This window comes from Pyrus communis, chromosome 17 (genome assembly GCF_041283825.1).
Source record: "Pyrus communis isolate YQ-2024b chromosome 17, ASM4128382v1, whole genome shotgun sequence".
Taxonomy (NCBI): Eukaryota; Viridiplantae; Streptophyta; class Magnoliopsida; order Rosales; family Rosaceae; genus Pyrus; species Pyrus communis.
Window position 1 is genome coordinate 26,876,175 of NC_142581.1, and position 20,565 is coordinate 26,896,739.

Below are 20,565 nucleotides of genomic sequence, written 5' to 3' on the forward strand. Positions count from 1 at the left end.
CTTTTTTTTTTTTTTTTTTTTTTTTTTTCTGAGAGAGCTATTGTTCACACTTTTTCACTTAGCCACGTGTCATGATTTGCTTTATTTTTTTTTTTTTTTTTTATATATAACAATATTTCACTAACACGGCGTGTAAGATGTACAAGTGAGTGTAAGTGTGTGAATATCACTATCCTTGACAAAACATTTTGCATAGTCATTGACTGCACCAAACACTAGACAAGACTCCCACCATATCCACTTCAATTCCTAGCCTATTCGAAATCCGATCCCGGCCACCAAACGAGGCCTTAAGGATTCCCCATCTCTTATTTCAAACATACTAATATGATAACAGAAAGTAAAATGGTAAGGCTCAAATCTGAACACAATGAGAAGAAGTGCACATTCTTTCAAGCACTTATTCCGCCATTCATTCCCATCTTCTTATGCCCATTTTGCATGTGCATTTTTCAACACACTATTATTCTATGACACAACAAACAAATAAAGAAAACCCGAAACACACACGCCTCCATAACGTTTTAGTCCATCTGAAAGGAAAAACAACTCACTCAACTCAACAGACTGACGCTGAAAACCAGATACGGCTAACAACCTGAGAAACCGCAACACAGACTTGGTTACGCTGCTGCTTACGCTCTTCTAATTCCACTGAGACCTGCTGCAAGTCGGTTGAAGACTCAACTCATCCTCCTCTGCCTATACTTTTAAGGGCCACCTATCTTAGCTGACCTATGCCAGACTTAATTAAACCCGGTATGCTGTAAGTACTAAGTACTGGTGAGTTCCTCCATTTAGAGAGTTGGCTGCAAGTTTCTTGAGGTCCTCGAGTTGTATGTTTTGGGACACGACCGCAGCACCCACAGCCAGGGCAACAGAAACAAGCACCACGCTCTTCATGCATCCATGGCCTTGCGACAATCGTCCCAAAATCTGCTTGCAATATTTGTCTGCATCCTTCAACAGTGAATGGCGGGCAACATCATCTCCCCCTGCCAATGCCTTATCATTCTACACCCAAAACAGAAAATAAGTTCATAAGACCGGGTTTAGGGTAACACGGATTAATACAAGTCAAATGAATAATAAGACTGGGTTCATAACTTCAAAATATTAGTGGTCTCGGCAGATTTATGTCATTTAGATAGCTGAATATAGTTACCTTCTCCCTGAAACTCTTTAAAGTTTCCCTCAAGGGGTCAAGAGAAGCATGTTTAACAGAGTTCTCCTTCCACTCGGCAGATAGCTTTTTCAGGAGAACAACGCTTGCATTGAGATTGTCCAGATAAAGTACGTCCTGTTCCAAATATTCACAGTGAAGCAGCAAATTGATAATATTTAAATCTTCGTGCAATGCCTTAAATGAAAAAAATAAAGAAGTAAAAAAACAATGATCAAAATTCATACCCATTGCCTGTAACATTCAGGGTTTTGCGTCAAACACCAAATAAATAAGCCACTTGCTTCCTTGGACAGATTAGGGATGCCTGCAAAGTGCCCTATACATCAAGCTTCGAAAGAGAATTTCGAAGGGGAAATACTTTGAAAGGAAAAGAAGTTTTTTTTGTTCTTTGCTTTACCTTCATTAACAGCTTTAACTGAATTCTTTAATATCTGCTGTGTGACTTGCCTCATTGTTTTGCTTCCTGGGGAACCAGCAAGGGCGATCTCTTTCAAGGTTGGATAAACAGCTTCAAACCTCTCAGTTGCCTTAGCAAAACCAAAATTTTCCACATATTATTTATTTGGTTGAGGGGGGTAAGACGGGGTGGGGTTCCTGTTTAAATGGAAAATTTAGCAATTATGCAAAGGCTCCTTGAAGAGTCGCACCTTAACTCGGGCAGAAGGTGCTGGAAAAGAGACTCTCATCAAGAGATCAAGGGCTGATGGTGGCACTATGTGCTCCCCCTTTCTGACAGCACCGTTCAACAGAATCGGACGGGCTTTCGGAAAAGCCAAAATTCTGACATCACACATAAAAGAAGAACAGAAAAAAAAACAGAATTAGTCATAGAAGACAGGTCTCTGTGACAAGGAAGCCAGACATGTACACATGTAAGGTGAAGAAAGTAGAACTCATGTTAATCTAAATGGCGTCATACCTTTCCACAGACTGCAAAATTAAGTCTCTACACAGAGGATTACTACTTGACTTGCTACTCAATATAGGCAAGAGAAAATGCACCCACGAGCACAACCCCACAACCAGATCTCCTTGAGAAGCCTGCATATCCACAACTTAGAAAAGTGAACCATGATTTTAGGAACTTTAAACACAATGCATTACCTGTGCAACCAGCCAAACTGTGATTGGAAGCTTATCTTGGCCTTCATATTTCAGACTTGCCCTCATCACAGGAAGTAAGCTAATCAGTACTTCAGGTCTTCGTCGCAATACCATTGCTAAAACCACGAATATGGCAACCTGCAGCTCCAAGGTTACAGCTAATAACTCACTTGGTTTAAGCACATATAATCTATACTGTTAATGGTAAAGAGAATGTTAACCAATTGAATGGCAGAACAAAGAAAAGGCAAGGATGCGGAAAGGTTTGTTACTTTAGAAGTTATTTAATTGTTACTTTAGCAATAGTTTTGAACTTGAACCCCATATTCCGATGCTATTTAAAACACTGCTGTCTTACTATTGCTGTTTAAAGCTTAGGGATGCCGAATCCAATTTTAGATGAAAGAAACATTCCCACAAACAAAATGCTGAATTAGCTATCCCCAAGGATAATGAACCACTAAATGAGTAAAAAAATCCACATTTTGAGCATCTCCAGGATGGTAGAGTAGGAAAACATCTAGTCAATCTTGGCATCGGATCACTTATGCAACAAAGTTGGATAAGCTATGGAACTGTTATTATATGATATCTAAAAGTTCAATAATGCTAGCACACAGAAGCATCCTCTAGAATGCAGCCGCTGAAGAAGGAACTTATTTGAAAAGAAAGGAAAAAATGTGACGAAAGCAAAGACAAACTATAATTACAGATAATAGCAGTGGATTCAAACAAAATCATTTCAAGAAACAAGGGGTTAATACAGAGCAGCATGATGAATACAATTATGTAAAATTCTACAAAATATATACTTGACATGATATTCTGGTAAAGTTTTACAAATGTAGACGCAGTATTTATCTCAAATATATGGATTGAAAAGTTTAGGACAAATTTGCTCCTACAGTTCTCAACTCAAAAGCATGGCCACGACCCACGAACACTGTTTTTTCTCATATTTTTACACCAACTTCGCAAGATGATGCAGCATTATTAGTTAGTTTATCTACCTTCTACAATTTGTCACAAACCAAGGCAGGCAGAAACAAGTTCAACACCACCAGACACTTTAAACAGGGAATCCGATGCATGCAACAACTGAAAGTTACCTGAGACTTTGAAGGTGCTTGCTGGACCGCCTTTTTGGATCCCTTGGCTACTCCTTGATGACTTGCAAGGTCAGCAAGAATGCTGTCCAACGACCATAGCACGAATGATCCAAGCGCTTCAGTAGAGCGCTGGCCGATCCATTCAACCGATATCTTGTAAACATCTTCAGATATATGCGAAAGAGGGATCTGCTTGACAATTAACATAATCATAAGATATTAGGAGACCCTTTGAAACATATATAGATATTCCACAACTCGAAAACACAATGACGAAAAAAGGGCTTTCCGAAACACTCACATTCTATCGAAAACCCGCATGCATGTACAATTCAGTACACAGAATATGCAGTAAACACGACGAAATGATCAAAAGCCCTTTTCTTTTCCTACAAGTCCTCCAAAGTTTGATGCCTTGATTTTTTTTTTTTTTTTTTTTGGTGTGATTATTTTAAGAAAAATATTCAAAGTCGAATGCAGAGAAACACGTGTAAGTAAAAACTCACATCAACCAGCTTTGCCACAGAAGATTCCTTGAACGTCTTCAACCACGGAAATTGTGCCGGACTGACCGCCGCAAATGCTCGGCCGAAATAATCCGCCAAACGCATAAGCTGTATGTCCTGCTGCGTTTCATACGATGCCTATCCAATCCAACACCCATAACCAAACATCAGAAAACAGAATTGAATTCCCAAATTTAAAGAATTTGACAACAAACAGAAGCGATTAGCATCTCTCACATTTATATCTGCCAGAAAGGCGCCGAGTTCACCAGCGTCCATTTTCGACGCCGCCTCCGCCACCGTCACCTTCGGCTTCTTCGGCTTCTTCGGCTTCTTCTGCTTCACCTTCTTCACCTCGCCGTTCTCGACGGCGGCCCCGGCCACCTCAGCATCGCTATTATCCTCATCGTCGTCATCTGAATTCCGCTTCGATCCACCTGGTGCGGCGTCTCCGAAAACGGCTGCGGACTGAGCCTCCAGAACTCTCCGACGGCGCTCCTCGGAATGCAGCTCGATCGGCCGAAACACGTCGGAGGCGGAGGATACGACACCGTTGTGGAGACCGCCGTTGGAATCCACAGGAATCGCCTTGGAGGAGGATTTCCGGTTTCGCTTCGGATACGATACGGTTTGCCAGGCGTAAGCGTCGCCGTTTTGGGTCAACTTCTTGCCGTATCTCTGTGCCTCCTCCTCCTGTTGCTCTCTGAGAATTGCTTCGATTAGTGCCGATGAATTCTCGTCCATGCTTTGCTTCAGTTTCTCTTTCTCTCTCTCTAGATTTTTGCTTCCTTCTTGAGTGACAGAGAGAGAGAGTGAAGAAGTATTGTCGAGTTCGGAGGGAGGAAGTCGGGGGCTTTGAAGGAGAGAGGACAAGAAAGGGACTCTGCGTCAAAGGACACGTGGGTTATTTTTATTTATTGTGATGACGGTTTTGTCCTTATTTACTCGCCATTTAACGTAAACGCCATATGTGCAATTTGGATACAATGCAACATCAATTGATCTTATCTCCTACAATAAAAAAATTACCCGGTGTGTCTGAAATACAGTTTATTACATAAAATGTTATAATATAATTAGTTGTAATTTTATTTTTAATAATTAAAAGGCTTTTATTCTTACATTTTATCATGTCAAACGTTATTACGCGTGTTACCTATATAGTATTGGTACAACAAACTCCTTACTCTTTATGTATCATTATTGTAATGGACGAACAATCCAATAATAACTTAAACTCATTTAGAAGTATTTTTACAATAACTGAAAACACTGTTTAGTCAAAAAAAAAAAAAATAATAAAATAAATAACATAGTGGTGACCAGCTTGATATCATGATGGACCAAATATAGAGCTCTCCCTTAAGTCCCCTACGGACCTTAACAATTCAACTAATACTTACTGCAATCAATGTGATAAGGTGATGCATTTTTCAAACTAGTAAGTGGAAAAACAATGTCCAATTTAAAAAATAGCAATATTTTTGTGATATTTCTAGGTCTACGGCACGAATTAATTCACTAACTTGTGATTTTAGTGGCATTCTAGGCATCTCCATTCAAGAACTATATGCCATATTTAATTCTAAATGGACAATATAAGTCTTCAATAAAAGAACTAAAAAAAATCATCTATAGGAATCATGCCAAACTTAGCAGCAAGGTAGGCTAGATATAGCCAACCCGCTAGCCTAGGGCCAAATTTTTTGCAGGTCCCACTACTTGCAGCCCAGTGAAAAGAGCACTCCGAGTCTCCGATACAGCTGCAACACAAGAGGCACTATGGACCAACATTGGTGCACGGGTAGGATGTGAAGGAAAAATTTAGTCCATTCAAGATCATTTGAGTATAACATGCAAGGGTAACAACAATTAGAGGCGGAAGCTAGACTACATGAATTTGAAAACCAATCTTAACCCATGAATTTTAAAGTCTAGTGATAGGTGAACCAAACTAACACAACATGAGATAGAAAAGGAAAGGATGGAGTTTTATACCTTTGTAAACCAATCTTTGGTTTCACAAAATTGTCACTTGAGAGCGCCTTAAATTCTTACTCTTCTTAACTTTCTTTGTTTTTTGTATGTGTTCAATAGGAATTCCAAGTTCTAAAAGGATCAAACCTTCTAATCCTCAACACCAAAAAGAGATGTGAAGAGGAGATGGATGATCTAAAAGTAATTTAGTGCTACGTTTAGCTCTTCATAACTGGATTCCTGGTGCCACCCACAAAGCAATAAGTACCAAATTATGAATGGAACTAGAACTAGTGAACTACCAGCCATTTTGATCATGGCAACTTCGTAATTAAAGTAAAACATTAGGGGTAGAACAAGAAACTCAACCAGATCCCATAGGAACGAAGGATATAGTTTTGTGGGGACCCACACCATTCTGCCAAGAAGAGCAACTTTTTGACATAAGCAGTTACGCTAATCGCCAATCGCTCTCCCAAATCCCCAACACAACATCCGTCGTCATCTTCCCCCTCCTCCTCCCTGCAAAAATTAACATGCGGTGGTTACATCTTTCTCGTCACATTACGTGTCAATAATAATATGTGAGGTTTTTTCCATAATATTATATAATTGTTATGAGGTGTTCTAAAAACGGTATATCCGTATCATGTATGTTGTATTGCAAAACAATTGAATATGCGAGACTTGTGATCAATGATCCTAAATTAGATGGTTGAGAAATCTGAATTTAACTGAAAATTAGAGTATGCATAACAAACAATCAAATAGACTATGAAACTATGTAAATTATGTTAATAACTGGAAAAACAAATAAACAAAATTGTCACAACGACCACAACTTGAGACAACATTTTGACTGACTTATTTTTCATATACCTCATAAAACCTAATACGTAAAATACTAAAATTACCCGAACAATGGAATAAAACTAAATACTAAATATTTTTGAACAGGTTTGGATATCAACATTTCAACTTGATGCATGCTTTTGCTAAAGAAAGAAAAGGTGTGGGAAAAGCAAAGACCTTTTCCTTCCCCTTCTCTTTCTTTGCATGTTATGAAAAGTTTGTCAAGTGCTTTGGCAGTTACAGCTTTTTCAAAGTTTGGTTTGGATTGGATTGGGTTGGATTCCAATCCAGTATTGTCTGGGTGGCGTCTGCGAGGAGAGAGACTATTTTCGGGACACATGTAAAATATGCAGTTTGAAGGTTTGTGCATGCCAAACAAGTAGCAGCACTAATGCACTAAAGTCCATGAACCATTTCATTTCTCCTCAAGTGGGAAATACACTTTTGGGTGAATTACATTTTGCGCCTTTATAAGTTTGGTTCACATAATAAACTCCTTTTATTTTTACTTTATTTTTTGAGCTTTGTAACGTCGTACATCAATTTACAAATTCATTACAATATCATAGATCTGTTAATTTGACCGTTAAATGATGATGTATCAACTGTGAGTCCCTCATTTTTACTGATATAATGTTAAATTTGTGCCACATGGACGAACAACCAATTAACATTGGGTAAAATTGGAAAGATCCTCTCCGGATATTTCTCTCCAAAGCCCAAAGATCAAGTGGTCCGGACCTTTAAAATTTAATCCAACAGCTAAAAACAGAAAAATTAGTAAAAACTTTTAAAAGCTATAATAATTTTTAGCTGTTGGATCAAATTTTAAAGGCCCAGATCACTTGATCATTGGGCTTTGGATGGAAAGATCCGGAGAGGATCTCTTTTCTGGTCAAATTATGATTCTAGGCTAGACGGAGGGTTGTCAAATTCTGGGCTCTGTGGGTTGATGCTTCAGAATCTTTTGGATAGTGCTATTCACACAATTATTTTTACCTTACACACTCCCTTGTCAATTTATGGTCATTGATCATTTCCAATTTATTCGATCCAACGGCAGAAAATTGAAATGATGTAAGAAGTAAAAATAAATGTGTGAATAGCTTTACATATATTTTTTGAATTTAATGGCACAAAGAACTTCCGAAATAACAGCGCTGGTGGCGACGGAAAATGGATGTCAAAATAAGGAACATACGCCCATGGTGAATTGAATTTTCGGTCTCCACGTTTAACATTAATCAAACAATTAGGACAAAGACTCAGTATATCAGCAAGCTAACAATTTTGGATCACACAAAGTTTCCCCTAGTTAGGGCTACCTCTTCTTACAAGATAATCAGTCTCTCCAAAATAACCTTGATAAACCACGCCTACGACCTCTGGCTTTGATCGGCCTACCTGGTAGTGACAATGTATTTGAAATGACATCAGAAAACAACTCAAGGGGTAGTATTCAAATTTCGCATTGAAATAAGAGCAATATCAAGAACATGCTTTGTCATGACGGAGTTAGCACAAGAGTGTGTGCGCGCGCGCGCGTGTGTGTATTAATGTACTACATAATATATGAGCCCCCTATTTCCATAGCTAAGGAGTTTGGAAACGCCACCTTTTAATCTCCCAGCACGGAACAAAGCTTCTTCTGCAATGGGTTTCCATTGTTCTGCACATGAGTAGTTGATTCCTAAACCAACACTAAGTCCTCTCAGCAGGTGCACTGTCCGAAGTACAGAAAACAACTCCTCTGGAAAAGCCTACAAGAGCCAGGGACAGTAGACGAAACAGTATGTAACAATCACGAGTGGATAGCCACCAATATAATGAAATGATGTGAAAATAAGTCGTCAATAAAATTTTGGAATTCGTCCTACCTGAACTGCAATTTTTTTAATTGAAGATTCCTCGGAAAAAGGCTGCAGCATTGTCACTCCAGGGGGTAATTTTGTGTCAAACATTGTCTGTGCCAACTTTAACAATTCTTGCTGTTCATTTTCACATTTGCTTAAGGTTTCTATGCCAAGTTCCCTGTAAAGAGAAATAAATTAGTACAATGTGCACACAATATCAACCCTGAAAGCACATCATCAAAACTCTGACATTGTGATCGAAAAATGAAAAATTGTCATATTTTGAATTAGGCCCATGTTTCTTATATCCAAGTTGAGCACAACAATGACACTCCATTCTATTCAATCTCAGTTACTGATACAGCATTTAATGATCTAATTCACCTATTTTCTCTATTGCGATTTTGTCTCCATGAGCCTCACACTCACGTGCATTTGCACACAGTTTGCAGGTCATGTCTCAGCCTTAGTTTCTTTTGCCTTAATAGCTTAGTTTAAACTAAGGCGGTATCAGTGAATTAATTACCTGTAGCTCTCTGATGCTCTAATAGGGTCACCGTCAGCAATGGCAAGAACAAGGTTAGCATAACCAAGTCTCAACTCATCCGGTAGATCTTTCACTTGGCCATAATCCAACAAGGCAACCTAACTTGGAAGAATTATGCAAATTCTAAGTCAGCTTATTAATTTACTATTCAAATTAAAGGAAATTTTATCTATAACGTACGTAAGTTATTAATTAGAAAGAGACAAGTATGTAGCTTTTTGTCCAACTAAGCAGTAAATTTGACACGTTGGTCATTTACCTCCGAGCCTTTACAGATTAGTATATTTCCTGGATGAGGATCCGCATGAAAGAAACCGGTCTTCAGAATCATTTGCCCATATGCCAGTGTCAAACTTTGAAGGATTTTCCTGCATTTTATAAGAAATTAATCAATGACCTTCTCCATTTCTTGTGAGAGAATAAACTATTTAATTAAGTGAAGAGTAGTGAGAAAGTTTTCTAAGAGCTAGAACAGAAAGAATCTTCATAAACAAAACCAGATTAAAAAGAAAAATGGGAAAACTTCGGCTAATGAATTCAGGAAAGATGCCTTCTCAAATAAATGTATTCAAATCACAATCAAATATTTACCAAAAAATAAAGGGAATCTAAATGAAACACTCATGGTACTGTTTACTTTTAACGTTAAGGACATTTTTACTCTAAAAAGTCACTCCTGGTACACTTACAACACCTTTTTGACCTTTTGATTAAAACTCAAAGTTTACAAGCCCTTTTCATTAGTTTTCCTAAAAATGGAAGCTTTAGCAAATGAATAGGAGAGATAAGACAGGAAAAAAGAGATTGCCAATCAAAGAAGCAAAAGGGACGTACAATAAGCTACCTAACATGGCTGTTTGTTGATATAAGGAAAGTTTGAACATTTCATAGGTGTCTACAAATTTTATGAAAGACTTAAATTAATTAGATAACGAGAATTAATAATAACTCTTTGTTGACAATCGAATGCAACTTATATACATAAAAAAGTAAATAACAAAGACAGCATACTCTTTGTACAAACTAGATGCTTACTGCTTTGCCGCTATTGCAATCTTACCACCAGGATTTATGCCTCTTTTCACAATTTCATCACCCAGATTCAGGATGGGGATTCCATCAATACATTCCATAACTAGAACTCTCCTGACCAAACAAAGTAACACTTTATCACTGGAAGTTCAACCAAATGAACTTAACAGCACCCACAATTAGATGTTGCAACGATTCGGCAAGGAAAATTTATCAATCCATCATATCAGAAGGGAAGAGAAGGGGGTGTGAATTACATACCTAGTGACTATATCTCGTATGAGTCGTGGCACCAAAACTGGAGACTTTTTGTTATTCTCATACAAAAAACGTCTAATTTTTTCCATAGCATCAGCCTCCCTAATGAAATCAAATTCATATCCAATCTTGAATTGGAAACATGAAAGATAGTTATTATCTGGATACTGATGACTACACTTCAGATAGTAATCTAACAAAAGAAGGATTCCATATTTTGTGCATATAAGGCACCTGTTTCTCCATTTCCTTTGTTACAGAGTATAGATCAAATTTGACGTCTGTCTTCTGTATGTAAAAGGCGAAGGCTTGCAAGTTGCGAATATCTGTCATCATTAGATCCTGAACTCCAGGATGTTGCACCTATTACCACAAGAAATTAGAATTTCAGAGCATAAAGAAGCCATAGAATTTTCTATGTTCACTCACCTTGACAACAACATCACTCTTATCACCTCTCAATCTTGCTCGGTGAACCTAGTTTGAGCATAAAACACATATCAGGTAAAAATGTATACACTTCGATAAGCATTGTAATAGCATTTCTAGTATGGTTCCCTCCAATATAAAACAGCTAGCCCAAAAAAGAATTAAATGCAAATATAAATATAAATATACATTCCAACATTGAAGAGCTCTGAAATTTGACAAAGTCTTCCTTAGTGGTAATATCTGACCATGAATCTTAATTATTAAAGCTCTTGACGCAAATTACAAACTTATAGCGGAACAACAAATATCAGCATCAAGTTACATCTGCTTTCAGAGAGGCTCTCTTAATTAAAAACTTGATACTGATACTAGCTAAGAATATTAACTTGCAAATTCTAATAACTATTGCAATTTCTATGGTGGCACTTGTAGCAATCCAGAAATCACTCATGAGTAGAAATACCTGGGCAATTGAGGCAGAGCCAAGAGGATCCACCTCAAATCTTTCAAACACTTCACCAACATTTCGGCCCAACTCCATCTCCAACATAAGTTGAACAGCATCAAATGGGGTTGCAGGAGCATGATCACACAATGTAACAAGCCTCTTGACCCATGCAGCTGGGGCCAAGTCTGGCTTCCCGATGATTTGGGCAACCTAATTGAAACCCCATTCAAGAGCAACTCAGTATTCAGCACAAATATTAGAAAAACCAAATCCACCAATGATGAATTCCAAGGTTCTTTAAAACCAAAAGGTTCAATGATAACTAACCTAAATCTGAAAACCAATTGGAAATCAAATCAAAACGAACAATAATTGTTTAGACCATATTGGGTCTCACCAAGATCCACCAACCAAAGGAGAACTTTGACCCTTGGTTTGAGTGGATTCTATTAGGCCACATTACCTTTTCATTGTGGCCACATGTTGGAACTAAGGGACTGTCGTAGAGGCAGCAAGGGAGGCTTTCCTCCCCTTCGTCTGCACTGTCCTTCTCTCCCAAGTTCTCTAGGCTCTTATCTTATGACTATCCAATATAATATGTATATGCATACTCAAATACACTAGAATGTATACTACAACAGACGTAGCCCGGTTATGGGGGAACGACTACAATCCCGTGTGCATGTGAATGCGGTACTACCAAGTTAGATCGCTCTCTGACTTTCACTTGCTCGAAGTCTTAGATGACTGTCTAAACACGCACATCAACAACAAGCAAAAACAATAAAGCATGACTCATTAACATTACTAATCAATAATCATAGAGAAAAAAATATAGTCTTCAGTACAAAACAGCACATAATCCATGTCATTTCGCAATTCTGTCGCCTAAAATCAAATCCAGTCTTCACAAGAGCAAGCAGTGAAAGGAATCGAACAGTAAATTCATCGAATACCTTAAGGAAGAAACCGCCAAGGTCCGAGCACATAGCATATATCTTCTCAGCTGCAAATTCATGCTGCCTCTCCCACATTTCCTCTTGTTTCTTCGCATCCTTCACCAAACTCACTCTCAGCTGAAACACCTATCAAACCCCAACCAAAACACCCATCAAAACATATACATATATATATGTACAGAGAGAAAGAGAGAGAGAGAGAGAGAGAGAGAGAGAGAGAGAGAGAGAGAGAGAGAGGGACCTTGTAGCCCGTGTAGATATCAACAGCTCGAACCCAGAACTGAAAAGAGCGCTGCCATGGCCGGAAATGCGTTGCTAGCTTCTGCTGAACATCTTTGAGATCAATGGGAGGCAGTGGAAGCATAGCTCTCTGATCTTCTCTCGTTCTTCTCGCAATTGGGTTTCTTTCAATTTTGCTCAAAATTCCCAAAATTCTAATCAAATGGGCAGATTAAACAGAGCATTTAACATGCAATTGAGGCATTGGTGATGGGTTCGGCTTAAAAATCCGAACTTGGGGAAGTGAGTAATCTATAACAGTACGTAGTGGAGGAGAGGAAGAGTGTGTGTGTGGCTGACAGAAACAGCACAGGGAGAGCGAGAGCTGAGTCAGCTGATAATTGCTTGGCTTGTAAGGCGCGATTTGTTTACTTTGTGTTTTCTTGTAAAATTGGGAAAATAAAAAGTGTTTCATTTCGTTATTTCCTTTTGGATGATGTGATGATTGACAGCAAACTCTTTTCTTTTTTATTTTCTTTTGTCTTGTGAACAAATATTTGTTTATATTTTGGGGATGATGAAGAATATCTCATAGAGTTGAATTTTCGTTCTCGATCCATGACCATATTCGGTTTAGGTTTAAGTTTAATATTGTTTTAGAACTCGTTTGACAATTATTTTTAAACAACTAAAAGAGCTTTTACACAAAATGTTTTTTAAATCAATTCTTAGTAAAAATACAAGTTGATTATGGAAAAACACTTGAAGTGTTTCCTACAAGAAGCACATAACTAATGCTTCTTGCATGAAGCACTTTAAGTGCTTTTTGAATCTAAAATTGTTTTATTTAAAATCACTTTCAGTTGGTTAAAAATACTTATCAAATTAGCCATTAAGCTGTTGCATTTAGTCAAATATTAAAGAAGAGTAGATACGAGTTAAGATTAAAATAAATAAGCATTAAGTTCTTTCATTATCAATTGTTGTCCACCAGCCTACGATACAACAAATTTTAAATTAAAATCCTTGTCCTTGATTTCAATGTTCAGTTGAGGGTCTATGTCGGGGAGGTGGATTGTCTGCCCTTCCATTTTCATACTTTTTTTATACCCTCTGTGATGTGTGGTCACGATTAAATCACATCAACATTTTATATTAATTTTTTATATAAATAATAAAACAAATTGTAATAAGAATATAAAATGTTAACATGATTTAACCGTGACCACACAAACATAAAAAATTGAAAAGAGTATAAAAATAGGAAGACATGCAATCAACTTCACTGCGTCGGTGGCTATTTTCATCTCAACGTCAGAAGACGATTGATTTGTGGTCAAGCATGGATGCGCTCCTTTTACATTAAAAAACTTAAAACCCAAAATCTAGATTTCCCTTATTTTATTTATTTATTTATTTTTTATCCAACAATATATTTTATATTTTGCACTAAATAAAAAGGAAAGTTCAATTAAACCATATAATATACAACTTAATTTAATATAAAATTTACTATTTACGAATTTCGAACTTAAAATATCTTACAACTGAAAAGGAATATCGGTTGACAATCTAGATTTAACCATCGCAAAGCAAAATGCAGTGCGGCCGAGAATTTCGCCTCCCCACAATCGGCAGTGCTGGGATGTGCTTTAATACTGTAGATTAGGGTTGTTCTTGTAATTGGGTTTCTTGTTGTTTGTTGGGGTTTGGGCTGCCCTTTCTATTTATTGGGCTTTGAGATTCTGTTTGAGCCTTTTTCTGGCTATCTGTTTCCCTAGGTTTTGGGTTGGTATATGTGGATCCTTAATAATTTGAGCATCTGTATTATTAACTCAATAATTCCTCAATCGATCCTTATCCTTCGATAATTTGTATGCGTGTGCTATAAAGTTAACCCCAAATGATGATCGTAAGACTATTAATTTCATTTGTTATGTAATTGTATGGATGTGGTTCATTGTTCTTGTTCTAAAGACACCGTGCATGTTGAGCTTCACAGTACCAATTATCGTGAATATTAATGACTTGCTAATTAAATCATTCGATTCTCGAATAACTTATTATTTAAGTTACTTGATATTTGACTGGTATTGATGTCACATCCCAAAAGTAATCGAACCCTTCTGAACACACATATGCATTTAACTTGTGATATTCTTACAAACCCACTTGATTAGAAGCTTCAGCTGTAATACTACACCGCAAAAGTTTTCCTTTCTGTTTATTAACGAGGGATAAACTGAAACTTCTGAAATCTATGCACAACAACCATTAAGTCATGAAAGTTTACAACTCAAAAGAAATAAACTTAAAAGTGCAGTTAGACAAAGGTTTGCTGATTATATATCGTGTCATCATTTTGGTGGACCCTATCTCTATTAGAAATGTGAGACAAATGCGGTAATAACAGAGGCCAATTTGGTTGAAATGCACTACTTGAAGGCAGTGATCAAGGAGGCACTTCGTTTATATCCTTCCGTTCCATCACTTATCCCCAGAATATCATCCCAAGATGTGAAAACAAATGGTTACCACATGAAAGCCAACACGCAAGGCATAGTCAATGTGTGGGACATTGGAAGAGAACTGAAATCAATCGTACAAGAAGCCGGAGGAATTAGAGCCGGAGAGGTTCATGAGTAGTCGCGTATAGATTATAAAGTGAATGACGTCCAATTCATTCCATATGGAGTGGCAAGAGGAGCCATGCATCCAGCAATTCAGTTTACCTTGGCTATTATTGAGCTTGCTTTGGCAAATGTAGTGCAGAAGTCCGATTGGAATTGGCAACATCAGATGAAGATTTAGATATGGCTGAATCCAACAGTTTGACCTTTGCAGTTCCATATTGATCATCAGCGTGCTAGGGCTTGCATATATTGGTGCACCCTCCATTGATGATGTGACTTGCACCGTAACCACGTGGTTGTACTTATCTTTCTAATGTTGAAAAAACTCGTAAGTTTCAATCCTTCCATTGATGTGATTTGGCATTACACAAAAAATGAATTATGTGACTCTAAATTTTTGCACCACACAAGTGAAAAATATAAAACATGCAAAAAACAAACAACTACAAATTCTTTTTTGGCTAAGTGAATCCGCTCTATAAATCTTAAAATGAGCGTTGAGTTTTGGATCAGGTCTTCTGTTAGTTTCAAGTAGTACTCTGTGTATTTTCTTAAAGTCTCTTTTCAAGCCTTTCTACGTCTTCTTCTACCCTTTTATTCCTGAGCTTTTGTCTCATAATTGTATTTTTTAACCAGAACATCTGTAGATCTTCAGTTTACATATTTAAAACACTTTAATCGATTTTATTTCATCCTATCTTCAATTACAGTCATTTCTACCTAACAAAACATGCCATCTTATCTTCACATGTCCAAAATATGCAACAAACAAACAAAAAAAAGGAAAAACACGGCCACTCTTCACATGTCGAGAACATGCAACAAACAAACAATAAAAATGAAAAAATTTTTTTATCTTCCGAGACAAAACAGGCAAATACTACAACTTCTGTTAGTTTCAAGTAGTACTCTGTGTATTTTCTTAAAGTCTATTTTCAAGCCTTTCTACGTCTTCTTCTACCATTTTATTCCTGAGCTTTTATCTCATAATTGTATTTTTTAACCAGAACATCTGTAGATCTTCAATTTACATATTTAAAACACTTTAATCGATTTTATTTCATCCTATCTTCAATTACAGTCATTTCTACCTAACAAAACATGCCATCTTATCTTCACATGTCCAAAATATGCAACAAACAAACAAAAAAAAGGCAAAACACGGCCACTCTTCACATGTCGAGAACATGCAACAAACAAACAATAAAAATGAAAAAAAAATTTCATCTTCCGAGACAAAACAGGCAAATAGTACAACTTCTGTTAGTTTCAAGTAGTACTCTGTGTATTTTCTTAAAGTCTCTTTTCAAGCCTTTCTACGTCTTCTTCTACCCTTTTATTCCTGAGCTTTTGTCTCATAATTGTATTTTTTAACCAGAACATCTGTAGATCTTCAGTTTACATATTTAAAGCACTTTAGTCGATTTTCTTTCATCCTATCTTCAATTACAGTCATTTCTACCTAATAAAACATGCCATCTTATCTTCACATGTCCAAAATATGCAACAAACAAACAAAAAAAAGGCAAAACACGGCCACTCTTCACATGTCGAGAACATGCAACAAACAAACAATAAAAATGAAAAAAAAATTTCATCTTCCGAGACAAAACAGGCAAATACTACAACTTCTGTTAGTTTCAAGTAGTACTCTGTGTATTTTCTTAAAGTCTATTTTCAAGCCTTTCTACGTCTTCTTCTACCCTTTTATTCCTGAGCTTTTGTCTCATAATTGTATTTTTTAACCAGAACATCTGTAGATCTTCAGTTTACATATTTAAAGCACTTTAATCGATTTTCTTTCATCCTATCTTCAATTACAGTCATTTCTACCTAATAAAACATGCCATCTTATCTTCACATGTCCAAAATATGCAACAAACAAACAAAAAAAGGGCAAAACACGGCCACTCTTCACATGTCGAGAACATGCAACAAACAAACAATAAAAATGAAAAAAAAAATTTCATCTTCCGAGACAAAACAAGCAAATAGTACAACTTCTTCGTTTTAAATCGGGCTCAGTGGGTTGGTTGCCAAAACCAATCAATAAACTAAACTAAAATACAATGTCAGTGCACGTGCATGCATCGCGGTTCAAAAAGATGTATGACGTGTTATTATATAAATTTTCTATCATTTTTATAAAAATACGTAATGTACCATTCGTGTTCCGTCATAATGATAATTTCTCCACCGTATTATGTTGACGAAGAAATATGCTAACCGTCTACTGATTTGTTCAATGTTATCTTCACCATGCCAAAGCAATCTTATAAATAGACCCAACTCGTGTCACAAATAGCATGTCCTCAATTTCTTTTCCAAACCCACACATATTTAGGGTTTGTACTTCCGTCTATTCAAAGCATTCATCTCTGAGGTTCCGAGTTTGATTCCTACCTTCTTCAGTACCTTGCTTTGTATAAAAAAAATACAAACGCACACACGTAGAAATGTTGAATGAGATCTTCACTTTGTTGCAATCTTCTTTATTCGCAATAGTATTTGTGTTCATTTTCCTGATCTTCTTATTCAAATGTCTCTCAACTCCAATAGCCACAAACCCACCACCATCTCCACCTAAGCTCCCAATAATTGGAAACCTTCACCAACTAGGATTGTACCCTCATCGCTCGCTTCAAGCCTTATCTCAACTCCATGGCCCTCTCATGCTTCTCCATTTTGGAAGTGTTCCAGTCCTTGTTGTTTCTTCAGCTGAGGCAGCCAAGGAGATCTTGAAAACTCATGACCTCACATTTTCTGACCGACCCAAGTCCACCATCTTTCAGAAGCTCCTCTACAACTACAAAGACGTCTCAACAGCGACATATGGTGAGTACTGGAGGCAGGTGAAGAGCATATGTGTTTCTCATCTCTTGACCAACAAAAGGGTACAATCCTTTCGCTGTGTGAGAGAAGAGGAAACCAAGTTGATGATTAAGAAAATAAATCAGTCTTGCAGTACTAACGAATCTTCAGTTGTGAATTTGACTGAAATGTTTGTGACTCTTACTAATGATGTTATATGTAGAATTGCGTTGGGGAGAAAGTATTGTGGTGGAGAAGGAGGGAAAATGTTTAAGGAGATTTTGGGGGAGTTTATGGAATTGTTGGGACGTCTTGTGATTGGGGACTATATCCCGTGGCTTGCTTGGTTGAGCTGTGTCAATGGTTTGGGCACTAAACTAGACAAGGTGGCTAAAAGGTTTGATGAGTTTTTAGATGGAATTGTTCAAGAGCATATAGATGGTGCAAAGAGTGGAGTTGAGCATGAGGAAAAGGACTTTGTGGACGTTTTGCTTTGGATTCAGAAAGAAAACCTAGCCGGTTTTCCTCTTGCTAGAGTTAGCATAAAGGCCCTCATCTTGGTAACTCAACTCACTTTAGTTCAATAAAACAACTATTTTCTGACCAATTGTGCTGCATAAACTTCTTTTGTATACATCACATATAAATATATATATTTCTCTCTTTCATCACGTGACATTCTACAGGCATATGAATTATTAATATAGGTGACTCAGCAGTTTAAGTATTTTGTACTAGTAATACGTAATGATATGAATAATATGGTCTATCTAGCATTACTAGTCTTATAATAATTCGGTTATTCATTAACGTCGGTGGATCATTCTCCTTGAAGGATATGTTTGCTGCTGGCACTGATACATATACAATCATAGACTGGGCAATGTCTGAGCTTTTGAGGCATCCAAGGGTGATGAAAAAACTGCAAAAGGAAGTAAGGGGAATAGCAAGAAGTAAAACCGAGATAATAACCGAGGATGATTTGGTTGGAATGCACTACTTGAAGGCAGTGTTCAAGGAGACTCTTCGTTTACATCCTCCAGTTCCATTACTAATGCCAAGAAAGTCAACCCAAGATGTGAAAATCCATGGCTACGACATTAAAGTCAACACACAAGTCATAGTGAATGCATGGGAAATCGGAAGAGATCCCAAATCCTACGAAAAACCGGAGGAGTTTGAGCCAGAAAGGTTCTTGAAGAGCGGTATAGATTATAAAGGGAATGACTTTGAATTGATTCCATTTGGAGCTGGCAGGAGGGGCTGCCCAGGAATTCAGTTTGCCATGGCGGTTAATGAAATTGGTTTGGCAAATTTGGTGCATAAATTCGATTGGGAGTTGCATGGCGGAGCAAGAGCGGAGGATTTAGACATGACCGAGTCTGCTGGTTTAACCAAACGTAGAAAATACCCTCTTAAAGCGGTTGCTATTCCATATTTAAAATGAGCTTGCCATATTTTGTTCATGTTAACTTGCATATGCCATATGGAGGGCAATAATAAAGTTTAAGTTAATAATCAATTGAGAGGATATCGCATCTTCTTTTTTGAATAAAGTGTAGTATGGTGTGCGAAGAAAGTAAAAATCAATAAATAAGTGCATCTCTTATATTTTGTATATAGTATTCTAAACCTGCTTTCTTTTGTTCATATATATAAAAGTGCTGAAGCACTAATCAGTTAGTAACTTAATATAATGATAACCACACGGTGGGCTCACTCCACAATATTTTTCCAAGATTCTTCAAGTCCAATTCTTAACTCAACGACGCCTGAACAAAGGATTCCAAGGTATTTCTAGTAAAAAATACCACATATAATACAAGTATGATAATGGTTGAACCAGATTGTTAAACAAAGAGAGATGATTATGAGATGGATTGCTTGAAACCAAAGCTAGGAAAATGAGTTGTAAACAGCTCTTTCCAAGCTCGTGGAGCCTGTTTCAAACCAACCAAATTCGTGCAGCCGAAAAACTAAATTAGTTGTAGTAAATATCTGCCATGTGGTTGTGCCACGTATACTTCCTCAGCAAGAAATCCATGAACAATATCTGTTTGCTTGATCTTCCAATTGAAATTTGCAGCAAGAGATACAACAAGTCTGACAGTTGTGTGTTTAACTACAACTCTAATTTATACTTGAAATCTATTACACCTGTCAAACGGTTAGAGCACTCATGTTTGCTACACTCAACAGAAGCCTCTATGATGTTGCCTCTCCTCATCATCCCTTGCTCACAACTGGTGGAGTTGGATAATTACATGCTTGGAAACCATGATCACAGCCGTCCCATAACCTCACTTGATCGATATCACGACGACCAATGTCAACGATTTACATGATACAAGTACATTATTACAATAGCATCTTGATGAGTCGATATTATACTGTATATTTTGCCCTATTCTTAGTTATAATTTATTGGTTACTTTGGGAGAATTTGAATATTTTAAATTATATTTCCAATGTAGGACATTCGAATTCCTGTTGAGCAAAAAGTGATCAAACAAATGAATTATGAAGTGATTCCATTGAAGGATGTTCGTTAGTCTTTCTACTTGATTGTATCAAAGTTTTAGATTTTTCTACCAAACGATTAGTTTATGGCGATGAAATAAAGACGCGCAATGCTGTCA

General features: G+C 37.1%; 3 protein-coding genes across 3 annotated transcripts; 1 reads left to right on the forward strand and 2 right to left on the reverse strand.

The window, feature by feature from the left end:
* Positions 1–362: 362 nt before the first annotated feature.
* LOC137708781 (uncharacterized) lies at positions 363–4,786 on the reverse strand. The gene is made up of 10 exons (XM_068447932.2): positions 4,143–4,786; positions 3,906–4,043; positions 3,400–3,588; positions 2,291–2,428; positions 2,106–2,227; positions 1,834–1,966; positions 1,584–1,713; positions 1,411–1,490; positions 1,166–1,300; positions 363–1,014 (listed from the first exon to the last, which is right to left on the reverse strand). Exons 1-10 carry the CDS (start codon positions 4,647–4,649, stop codon positions 751–753), a joined length of 1,836 nt encoding a protein of 611 aa, XP_068304033.2. The 5' UTR covers positions 4,650–4,786; the 3' UTR covers positions 363–750.
* A 3,125-nt stretch (positions 4,787–7,911) lies between these two features.
* Positions 7,912–12,948, reverse strand: LOC137707991 (uncharacterized). Its single transcript, XM_068446951.2, has 12 exons — positions 12,505–12,948; positions 12,261–12,389; positions 11,320–11,514; positions 10,854–10,901; positions 10,659–10,787; positions 10,428–10,552; positions 10,170–10,280; positions 9,394–9,502; positions 9,114–9,232; positions 8,612–8,765; positions 8,350–8,494; positions 7,912–8,138 (listed from the first exon to the last, which is right to left on the reverse strand). Exons 1-12 carry the CDS (start codon positions 12,625–12,627, stop codon positions 8,077–8,079), a joined length of 1,449 nt encoding a protein of 482 aa, XP_068303052.2. The 5' UTR covers positions 12,628–12,948; the 3' UTR covers positions 7,912–8,076.
* Positions 12,949–17,293: 4,345 nt separating this feature from the next.
* On the forward strand, positions 17,294–19,544 carry LOC137749507 (cytochrome P450 736A117). The gene is made up of 2 exons (XM_068489606.2): positions 17,294–18,486; positions 18,762–19,544. The coding sequence occupies exons 1-2, from the start codon at positions 17,572–17,574 to the stop codon at positions 19,371–19,373; spliced, it is 1,527 nt and encodes a 508-aa protein (XP_068345707.2). The 5' UTR covers positions 17,294–17,571; the 3' UTR covers positions 19,374–19,544.
* Positions 19,545–20,565: the final 1,021 nt, after the last annotated feature.